At 36.4% G+C, this 12,144-nt stretch overlaps 1 protein-coding gene across 4 annotated transcripts in view; it reads right to left on the reverse strand.

Annotated features, from left to right (window-relative positions):
* Positions 1-494: 494 nt before the first annotated feature.
* The window catches only part of LOC113234484, a 20,082-nt gene continuing 8,432 nt past the window's right edge, over positions 495-12,144 (reverse strand). For all 4 annotated transcript variants that reach the window (XM_026469815.1, XM_026469818.1, XM_026469817.1 and 1 more), the window contains one exon: positions 495-2,349. In XM_026469815.1, the coding sequence (XP_026325600.1) occupies positions 533-2,349 (1,817 nt within the window). In that variant the 3' untranslated portion in view covers positions 495-532. The remainder of the gene's footprint in view (positions 2,350-12,144) is intronic.

Consider the following 12,144-nt stretch of genomic DNA (forward strand, 5'->3'; position numbering starts at 1 on the left):
GACTGCTTCAAAAATATAGATATTTTTCTTCAGTCACTACAAGCTCTCTTCGAAAAATTTACGTCATTTAAAAATATAGTACTTTGAATTTTTATTGAATTGATATTCAATTAATATGTATGTGAAATTACTCCACTAGTTTGTTATAATTATTAATACAAATTTGCCGGATTCGAACTCACGTCTTCTAGCATACCGTGGCAGACGCTATACCAACTAAGCCACGGAACGAACCAGCGGACCTCACGAATTTGTCTATGTGCTTGTTGTCGTGCATTTGGTTTTTCAGCGACTTTTTAGTCGTAGCGCCATCTATGAGAAATCTATGAAAGTTTTATCACCCAGTTAGAGATAGCACAAAAATAATTGAATATCAATTCAATAAAAATTTAAAATACAGTGAATAGCGATATCTCTCGCCAGCGGTAGCTGAAAAGGTATCTAATAATTATAATATTAAAAGCATTATAATTGCAAATTTACTCTTACAGGGAGCTATAAAAGGCAAATAAATAAAAAAACAAAAATGAAATCAAACTTTTTTTTTTAATTTTAAATTTTCTACTTTCATTTTCTTTTTGTTGAACTTTTTCCAAAATTTAACTTTGTCCTTTGTCAATAGGTTGCTTAAAGAATCATTGCGCACACTAAATGATGAACTGCAATTGCTGCCAGTTTCCATACCTAATGATACATCATCACCATCTGAGTCGGTATCAAATTGAAGACAGTCAGTTATTACTTCCGTTGAGAGCTTAACTTCCGTCTTTACCTCATTACCCGTCGAATGTGTATTATCATTGGCTCTATTAGTCTCCACACAGGTTGCATCAGTAGGCGCCGTTTCCAAGAAATAACGTGAACTATCTTCCTGTCTCAAACAGTGGAAGGTAGCATCCGAACATAGGCTATCTTTACTTCTCAAATCCCGCAGCTGTCTGATCGTATTGGACTCGAAATCAAAGCCCTTAACTTCAATCGATTGAATTGATGGTCTGTCTGATATCTCGCTTGGTTTGTATTCATCTAATTCAGTATTTATAAGATGAGGAGCGGCTCTGCATTTCTTTTGACATATAAAATTTGTAGGCTCAATCGCAGTCTTTATTTTAACGAAATTTTTCGTAAGTTTTTTGTGCTTTCTGGCTTCCGTCACAGTAGATATAACTCGTTTTCTTTTAAACTGACAGTCAGTATTTGTATCCTCGCCGATTTTCTTGAATTTAACTCCTTTGTCTAACCGTACCTGCGTGCGGCACTTGCGTTTATTCTTTGCAATTATTTTCAAAGCCTCGTGCATGTTTTGTGGCTCTTCAAAATCATCTTTGTCCATTTTGAGATCCTCTTTCAACGTATCGAGCAATACATTTCTAAAATTTTTAAACCTTCTCTTTTGTGGTTTTTGTTCGGTAACCGTACGTTCATATTTTGAGCTTACGTGCGAACGTTCATGTCCTAAGATATCATTTCGGGGTGCGTGTGAGAAAGATCTTAAAAACATTTTTTTGCGTTTTGGAATGTTAACAAGTGGAGGCTCCAAATTTTTGTGTAGCGGTTGTTTTTCCATTACTTGGACTCGGTGATCATTCCATGTATATATTCCTTCATCGATGATATTGAAATATTGCTCAGGAGTTTTAAGATCACTGAAAGCATCTGCTTTCTCCAGATTTTTCTTTACATTAAGCTTTGTAGCTACTTGTTCGTCGATTTCCATTACATTGTTTGAACGAGCATGTTCGTTTTTAAAATCGGTTTCTACATTATACATTTTGAAAGAAATTTCTAAAAGTTTCACAAACAAGTCATATAATATATCTTTATTATTGTCACCGACTAGTGTGTTAGGTTCGTCAAGTGTTTGTAAAATCGACCGATTAAATTGGGCGGTTTTAATAATATCGTTTGCCTTTGTATGTACTATATCTTCAAGTTTAAAATCTATTTTTGGAAATGGCAATGTCTTTAAATTTTCAAATAATTCTTTTGCATCCGAGCAATTAGAAGGTGTTTTGGGCATATCCTTTTGTGCCTGTATAACGATTAGTGGTTGGTATTGTTTATTGACTTGATCGTTTAAGACTTTGCTTTTGAATTTAAGTTTTTGCTTTTCGTTAACACCGCTATTGTTAATAGGTTCGAAACGATGAGTAGATAAATGTGTGGGTGCGGCTGGTACTACTTTCTGTTTTTTACAATTTTTTCGTCGACGTGTTGTAATATTGGTTCGCTCTGGAGACGCTGTCGTTGTGTATTCCTGTGAAAACTGGGTCAGTAAAGTTCCTATTCGTGATCCAGCTTCAGTCGTATGGCGTTCACGTGTCATTTTTTCTTCTTTCTCCGGATTTCCTGAAAACAGTAATAATTGTAATAATTGCTGAGGTACAGTTACATGCATACGGGACTTGTCAACTTGTGTCTCACAGTGATGAGCGCAGTAGCAATGCCCATTCAGATCTTCGTGATTTAAAGCTCTGAGTGAAACAGGCGTGTCGCTTACCTCCAGGCGCACGACTTGTTCGTCCCGTCACTTGATAGTGAAAACGGTACCATCCCACGTGAAGAGGGTATCGTGAAAGCCGAAACCGAGAAACCCCGGAAGTATCTCGAATTGGTTCACGAGGTCACCGACATGAGGGATGTCACCTCCCAATTTGTCCGCAAATGGGCACATTCCAGTCAGCCTCGCTAACAACATGAGACTGTTCTGTGGCATGTCGCTTCCAACACAAATGCAGAAAGCGGTCCTGCTCAATACGGCACGTATTGTTCGCCGGTTCTTGAAACTGTGTCCCTGACCCCGGCCGATTGTGCCCTTCCCGGGAAATACCGCCTCTCCCATTAAAAAATTTAAAATTAATCTTTTAGGCCGTGTGAGAGACGCGAGTCTAAAATAGATATCCAAAATAATATAATTTATTTATTCAACAGTAATTGTTAGTAGTGTATTGAAATATTTAATAATATTTCAAGGTACTACACTCGAATATTAAGCAATAGTTCATTATAATATTCTAGTATATTTAAATAATAAAAATTGCCACCGAAATTGGGTAGCACATCGAGTGTATAACCAGAAATAGAGACTAATTAAGATCCATCCCTCCCTGGCAACTTATTAGGCAAATATCAACTCTCATTTGCACTTAAACAAATTAGAAAGCTGAAATAGTATAGCGCCAACAACGGATCTGTGGGTACGTCTCCGTACATTCCAAAAATATTATATATTATTTATTGTAATAAATACCTACAATATTTCTAACTATGGGGGGTTGTTCCATTCGGTGGTGTGGCAAAAACATTTCATCGGTAATTAAATATTAAATATGTAATTTTTCAATTTTCGTCCATTATAGCAAAGCTCAAGTTAAACTGGTTGATTTGAATTGTTTCGAATTCGGACTGGCCAATCGGAGCGCAGTTGTCACCGGAATGATTTGGCAGAATAGTTTTCAAACAAATTAAATGACATTTCGTCTCTACTTCTGGTTATATACTCGATGGGTAGAGAATACTAACCTGAAAATTACCCAGTTACAATTTACGTTTTTTCTTCACGATATCAAGTGCAAGACGAACAAGTCATAGGCTTATTATTTACACGACACGTATATTAATCATAACTGTTACAGACTAGCTAATGTCCACTTGTACTAAGCTTAAGTATCAACGTCATAAACCATTGCTTAAATTGATAACATACAAGAAATTTTTTTTTTATTTTTTTTTATTGTGACTTGGCAAAATGACTGCACTGCGCCTGATGGAAAGTGCGAATACAGTCCAGAGATGAGAGTAACGGATGGAAAACACAAATATCTTCACTCCGTCACTATCATTTTGCCGGTCTGGCCAAATGCTTCTTCACACTATGTTTGAAGGACCCGATGTTATAGAGGGGAGGGAATACATGCGCCGGGAGCCGGTTCCACAATTTGATGGTTCGGCATAAGAACGAATTGCCAAACTTTTTAGTGCGGGACGGTATTGAACTGACCGTCCAACTGTGGCAACGCAGTCCGGCACGGGTGGTCCGCTGATGGAAAGGAGAGGAAGGGATAAGGTTGAATAACTCTTCTGAGCACTCACCGTGGTACAGGCGTTAAAAAATGCAGTAATCCAGCCATAACCTTAGTGGCACTGCGGCGACTGACACCAATCAACGTTGCTATACGTGTCACGACTTCATTACTCCATAAAGTCTGCGGATATTGTGGAGTACATACGGGTTTTCACAAAGGAGGAGGTTCTCAATTCGACTGTAGATATGCTTTTTTTGTATGTATGTTACGCGATAATTCTGGTATTTATGAACCAATTTCCATGATTCTTTTTTTTGTTGGAAAGAGGGTATAAATATATAAACAGTGTTATTATATTATAACGTATGTTAGTCTATAAGGTATGTATTTCTGGATCTGTGTAACCTGATTATAAATAAATAAAATTAAAAAAATTAACACAATGTATTACTTGTAGTTATCACGTTAACGTAGTCTCTAGTTTGCGATATGAACTACTGCTTTAGGGAAATGCTGCTGCAACGCATAATAAACCATTATTCAAAACCCAGAAGAAATGTATCAGAGCCATGTTTGGTGTGGGTCAGCGATGAGAGTTGTGTAACTTTCTTTAGGAAGCTGACGTATGATGACGAGGCCCTTGTGAAACAAAATCTAACTAGATATCCTAGAAACACAAGGAATAATATAGAAATACGACCCAAATAACGCCCTAATTAAATATCTTACAGAAGAACGATGTTCGTATTAGCACCCAAATTATTTAATAAATTACCGGATGCTGCTCAAGAATTAAATTGTAGACGTAACTTATTATTTTAGTTACTCAATGCTGCTCCAAAATTGATGATTTTTTATTTGGTAAAATAAAATGTAAAATTTAACTGTTGTATATCTATATTTTTAACTTCCTATTTTTAGGTTAAATTCCTATTGTTATTGTTTGTTTATGTTATAGAATTTAATTAAACTTTAAATACGTAAAATAAAATGCATACACCAAAATTGACATAAGAATATTGTGTAAAATATTCGCATGCTATGTTTTGGTAAAATTTACGAACTAATATAATATACCATAAGACCAGCATTGTTAATTACATTTTTCAACGAACAGTATCTTGCATTCTTGTATTAAGAGTGTCTTTTGCAATGCAAGCGTTTCGATTTCGATAATCGACTCCATAATTACCATAGGTCGGAAAAAGGCATTCCACATTTAAAGATCGTCATTCAGTGCTGAATTTAGACCTCCCCCAAAGTATGTCGGACTAGCCGGTCGAATGCAACTTGCATCCATCGGTTACCTGCCGCCCTTGCCAGGTCATCAGTTCCATCTAGTAGGGGGCCGTCCCGCTGAATGCCTTCTGGTTCGTGTTCTCCATTCGAGAACCTTTCTACCCCAACGGCAGTCAGTTCAACTTGCTAATCTTTTGGGCTATGTTGGTGACTTTCGTTCTTCTACGGATCTCCTCATTTCTGATTGGATCACGTAGAGAAATGGCGTGCATTGCACGCTCCATGACTCGTTGAGTGACTTTGACCATTTAAAGATACACGTATAGGTATAGCTGCTAGCGACGTAGAGTTGTTAAAACTACCATCTTTTCGAGGATTTCCGGAAATGGTTTTACTGCATCGTAGGACAAGCTACCGACCTAGGAAGTCGATGTTGGATTTTCAAGTAATTGTAAGGGTGCCATATAAAACATGCAGTAGATAACTGACAGTCTTGTAGTCGTTCCGCCAATGTGACTGTCAATATGCGGGGCGCAGTGCGGTATGTAAAGGGGTGGAGGGAAAGTGACCAGTGTAAAGGTCATCTACTGCATTTTTTTACATGGCACCATTAGAATACTTTAAAATCCAACTTCGACTTCCTAGGTCAGTTTTGTCTGACGATGCAGTAAAACCATTTTCGGAAATCCGAAATAATATTTGGCGTTTTAAACACTCTATGTCGCTACTTATAGCAATATCTATACATGTATCTTTAAATGTGGAACACCTTTTTCCGGCCATATTACTAATCCTGTCATTCGAATGACAAATTTAGTAACCTATGATGAATGATCTGAATGATCATTCTTACTAATCCATAGAGTCCATAGAGCACGATGCTCGTGATCACCGAATCCTCTCTGACATGGTGAATGATCTGGTGGAGTCCCGAGTAATTCCGACATCGGTATCGAAAATCATTCAACTTGAGTGGAATGATTGTGCTTGTATTCGATTTAGGCGAATGGTTTGCCCATGCGAACGTAGTAACATTCAGTCGCGCGTAACTAATTAACTAATTGCAAGCATTGGTTTAAGATGTAACTTAATTTAGTGAAAGTGGACATAAGAGTTTTAAATCGCAAACATCAGTGGGGTTCTGCCACTGCGCCCGTCACCTTTAGTTAGTAATTATATTATTTAAGTATTTTTAACAACATTAGTGTCAGTTTGTAACTTTTTGCTTAATTGAGACTCATTTCCATCCTGCAGTCAAACTGTATATACAGTTTTGTAGGACTATGTTTATTTAAATATATTGCACCCCCCTTTTCTTAAATTCAATTAAATAATAATAACAAAAAAAAACCCTGAGATATAAGTTGACATGTCCCATGTGCCTGTAATTTCACCAACGTTCTTACCCTTCAAAACCGGATCGCAGTACATTACTGCTTGGCAGCAGAAATAGGTAATATTTGTAATTTGAACTTTTTATAAATCCAATTGTTTATATAAAAAAAATGTCAACACTGTCAAGCAGTGGCGAGGCGTCCATACAACTCGTTTCCCACCGGCTTGTCTAAAATTTTTCACGTTTTATTACGAATTCACTCAATTTTACGTGTAGATTAACTTAACTAGTGAAATTAAGTGTACTAGTAACTTGTGTGCTAATAAATGTTGCGTTTAGTTGTCACCGAGGCGCCATTTTTTGTTAAGGCCTAGGTTTTTTATATGTGTTTTAAATACGAATTCTGTTGCACCCTCAATTAATTATTATCTCACAGGTTTTCCTGTAACCCCAAGGTTGCCTGGAAGAGATTGCTATATAGCAATAAGGCCGCCTGTTGTACCTGTCTTTTTACTTTTTTTTGTATTATTTTGTATTTGTCCTAGTGTGTAATAAAGAATATGTGTATTGTATTGTATTGTTATATGCTTTGCTCTAACTTTACTAACGACAATTTCCACGCGTCGCCACTGCTGTCAAGTTACTTCTGCAACTGTGGTAATGGATCAGAATTGTGAAGGCAATACGGGAGAATCACCAAATATCGGATATTTTCAACAAAAATAGCAAACAACGATTAAAAACTTTAATTCGAAAGTCAAAGTGGTCTTCATTTCGAATTATATTAGAAATAATACCAATTCTATATAATTCGCACAGCTCATGGAAGAATGGCATAAGTGGAGTTACGTCAAAAACGTTTATTGCTCCATTAGACACAGAAAAATGTAACCCACATCCTCTCCAATTCTATTAACTCTATCGACTAATACCTACAGCAGATAGAATTATAAGAATTGGAGAGGATATGGGTTATATTTTTTGTATCTAATGCAGCAATATTTTGACGTAACTCCACTTATGCCATTCTTCCATGAGGGGTGCGATATTACAATTAAACATTAAAAAAATAACAAATAATTTTCAAAAGATAGATGGTGCGTTAGACAAAAAATATTCACTGTCCGAAATAAGGCGACTATACGATATAACGGTGCTTCTTCCTATGTAACACAAAAAATTGAAACAAAGAAAAACAATGTCAAGTGCAACAGATCAAAAAACGGTTTCACCCTTTAAAAATCAATTTTAGAGAAATAAAAATCTATATTATTCTTTGGTGAATAAGGCCCATTTCAAATGTAAATAAATTTATTATAAGGTGGTCCACGATAACGTTATCATATAACAGTTATAATAATTAATATAATTAATTATATATTTATAAATAGAGAATTAGATAAACATTTTATTTAACAATATGTCGCAGGGTTAGTTGACCTCGGCGGACCAAAGGTTTGGACTGTGGGCGCTGGATGAGAAGATATAAGAGCAACTTGGAAAATTAAAGAACAATATGGCAAATCATAGTTCAATTACAAGTTTGATTAAACTAAATTCATTAGGTTATCAAATTATAATAGCGGCATTTCTAATAAATAAAATCATAATTAAAAGAAACTCTAATGACTAATTAGTATGTAACCGGACAGATATCTACAACTATCACTTTCTGAACGTCGAGCGACATCTAGCCGCCAGAAAAAGAATTTCAGTATCTACGTATGGATATGGACCACATTTAGTTAATGTAATATCAAATGTACAAATGTAAATAAATAATTTCTTCTCCAAAATACCACGCGCGAAAATGGTAAAGCTGACAAACTTTTATATAGGAGTTTGCCATTGTCCTTTTTAAATGGTTTCGATCTGGGTGTTTGTATAGTGCCCCAGAATGAATTCCGTTGTTCTGTAATACGATCTTGGGTCTATAGCCTTTAAGTTACGGTCACATAATAGTGTGGTGCACGTTTGCTTGACCACGACGTTGAATGAAGACCGAATTGGAAATTTTGTCGTTAACGTTAAATATCCCACAGTATGAGATAACAGTTCTGCCAATTATTCCAGACATCGAGTATATAACCAGAAATCGAAACAAAATATGGGTCATCCAGCCCTGGCAACTCATCAGGCAAATGGGCCTTATATCGCTTTTAAATATCAACTTTCGTTTGCGCTAAAATCACAAATTAGAAAGCTGAAATAGTACAGCGCCAACAACTGACCTGTGTGTACGTCTCCGTATATTCCAAAAATATTCTGTACTTATTGTTATAAAGATAATATCTTTAACAATGGGGTGCTGTTCCATTCGGTGGTGTGGGAAAAAACAGCTAAACATCGAATTACAAAACAAACGGAATCACATTTAATCGGCAATTAAATGTTAAACATGTAATTTTTCAATTTTCGTCCATTATAGCAAAGCTCAATTTAAACTGGTCTATTTGAAATGAAACAATTGACGATTCCCGCCAATTGTTTCGGATTCGGGCTGGCCAATCGGAACGCAGTTGTCACCGTAATGATATGACAGAATAGTTTTCAAACAATGACATTTCGTCTCTATTTCTGGTTATATACTCGATGTTCTGGTACTACAATTTGGGTCTGCGTTTCATTTACGGCGACATAATAGTGTGGTGGACGTTTGCTTGACCACGATGAATGAAGATTGAATTGGAAATTTTGTCGTCAACGTTAAATGTACCACAGTATGAGATGACAGTTCTACCAATTATTCCAGATAACTGGAAAAGGAGGGGACGAGAGAGGAATTACGTATAAATTGTACATTTATTTCTAGTCATTTTGTTTATTAAACGACTTTAGAAAAAGGACGAGGTTCTCAATTTTTTTGTATGTTTGAACCGATTTTGATGATTCTTTTTTTGTTTGAAAGAGGGTACCTCAGTAGTGGTCTCATTTAAATTTGAAGACAATATTCCACCTATAAGGGTGGAAAACCATGGGATGAATAAGTTCTCAGGTCGGGTTTTTTAGTACTCTGTGCAGAGATCATTTCTTAGATAGATAGATCTTGTTGCTTTTTTCTTCATCCGTGTTAACAAGTAAAAGTAAAACTTCTTTGTCAGAAAAAGAATCTAACGCGTAGGTAATTGAGTCTAAAAATGGATCATCCGAAATTAGGCAACTATAAGTACAGGATGTAACTGAAAGGTGCAGTGGAAATTTAAATTTGTAAAAAGATGTGATGTTACTGTGACATTACTGCGTTCCGGTTTCGAAGGGTAAGGGTGCTGGTGAAATTACAGTCTCATGGGACTTGTAAACTTATGTCTCAGGGTGTCGGGCGCAGTACAACCACTGCGCCCTTACATTTTTGTAATAAAAAGCTCTGAGTGGCACTGCAACTGTTAGGAACAGGCTAGTCGCTTACCACCGCCACGACTTGTTCGTACCGTCACTTAGTACTATTAAAAAAAATTACAATCAAATAGTAAATAGGCATTGATTTTTGTTAAATGTTACGACTCATTAAAATAAATTCATTTTATATATATATATTATATTAAAATCGAGCTCGAACATCACTAACCTCACATAATCGCTTGCTTTGAAATTAGTCGAAAATGGCGGGAAAATTTAATGTTCAATTCATTTTTATTTAAAAATGGTAGAGTATGTTAGAATTAGAAAGATATTTGTTGTCTAGTTTAAATACAAACTTTTTTGTTACGAAACCAATGGAATAATAAAATAAAATTGTAACAATGGCAGCATTGACTTACAAATAAATGGACGACGGGTCTAATACAAAAACCACGAAAAAAATGTCCCAAGTCAACCTATTCGAAATTTAAATTGTAATGTCATCGCAGTATCGCGCTGTCAGTCGAACAAATGAAGACTAAAGCGGAGTTTGGCGCTCTGTATACGATTTTAGCGCCTTACAAGTGCGGACACTTTTTAGCGCGGACCCGACGTCCATATAATTGTGAGTCAATGAATGGCAGTGTCAAATTATTACAAAATAAACAAACTATACTAGTACTTCGTTTCAATCCATTTTAAACAAAAAGTAAACAAATAAGTCATTGACATTACCATAGACGGTTTAGTGATGGCCAATTGTAAAGCCAACTACAAATTGATCAATTAATTGAATGAATCCAATTGTTTACTTGAGTCATACTATACATATAAAAGCATATTTAAAATATCCGAAATATTAATTTCAAGTCCTCCTTCAAATCCTTAGAGGATGGAAAAAATAAAATAAAGGACTTGCCCTAACTACGGAATGAACGTGCATACCTAAACAAAAATTGATCGAACATATATGGCGAATTTCTTTAGTGTCGTACCATAATCTATCGGTAAGTCATTATCGGCGTACATGGTCCTAGACCGAAGCCGGATTTTGTCTACCTTGATTCAAGGACTTAATTGCTAGTTGTCTAGGTCGTGGATGTAGGCTGGTGAAGGTGTATAGGCCTTACACATAGAGTGATGGGCAATTGTAACTTACCTTTCGAGAGCTTTGTACAGCACTTGACCAAATTAGGATATAATAACGCATGCACTTATCATAGCCCCGCACCCACAAATTACACCCAACCACAAATTACACCCAAACTCACGAGAGAAACGAATGTAGGCCATTCAAATAAAAATATTTGTATGGCCATTTTAATTTGCACATTTATTCCAACTCTACTGCCACGCAGAGGTCCCGGCTGGAAATCGAACCTGGGACTCTGCGTGGCAGTTATGCTTGTTAACCGTTCGGCTACGAAGGCAATTGAAGCAATCCTCAATTCACGAACACTAACCCCTCTCTCGAGCGATACAGAAGACCTAATGCCATTGACACTAGGACATTTCGTCATCGATAGACCGCTCACTTCTTTGCCAAGCCAGGATTATCAAGATGTGCCAAATAATCGCTTAAATCGTTTCCAGCAAATTGAAAAACTTCGACAACATTTTTGGTGCAGATGGAACAAAGAAATTGTCTCAGAACTTCAAATGAGGACGAAATGGCGTATTTGTAAAGACGCATTGAAGATGACAATCTACCACCGTTAAAATGGAAATTGGGTCGAGCTACAACTCGTATTTCCTGGCACTGATTGCGTCAATAGAGTGGCTAGTATCAAAACTTCTACAGGAACTGTAAGGTTCTTTTTCAAAAATTTGTCCACTTCCCGAAGCGAGCATTACTGGTTGAAAGGCAAGCTTTCAACGGCCGGCGGAATGTTCACGCATGAAGACTTATTTTTATAAATAGTGCCTAAATCTTATAAGAAGCTTAAGAGGATTCTCTCAATGAGCAACGACTTTTGTTATCTCCTGTGCTAAGTCCCGTATAGCGGCCAACTAGGGGATGAATCAAATAAAACTTTGCAAATAGATGTAATTCCTCGAACTTTTGCGGTCGGTTTTTTAGTACTCTGTACTGAGCTTATGTTAAATCTACTCGTACTAGGTATACTATGGTTTTGTGATTGTGAGTGTAAACTCGCCACAAACCGCTTTCGCAGTTTGGCGAGAAATTGTATTATGTTCTCTTGT

Source organism: Hyposmocoma kahamanoa, unplaced genomic scaffold (genome assembly GCF_003589595.1).
Source record: "Hyposmocoma kahamanoa isolate Upper Pololo Valley unplaced genomic scaffold, ASM358959v1 84, whole genome shotgun sequence".
Classification (NCBI taxonomy): domain Eukaryota; kingdom Metazoa; phylum Arthropoda; class Insecta; order Lepidoptera; family Cosmopterigidae; genus Hyposmocoma; species Hyposmocoma kahamanoa.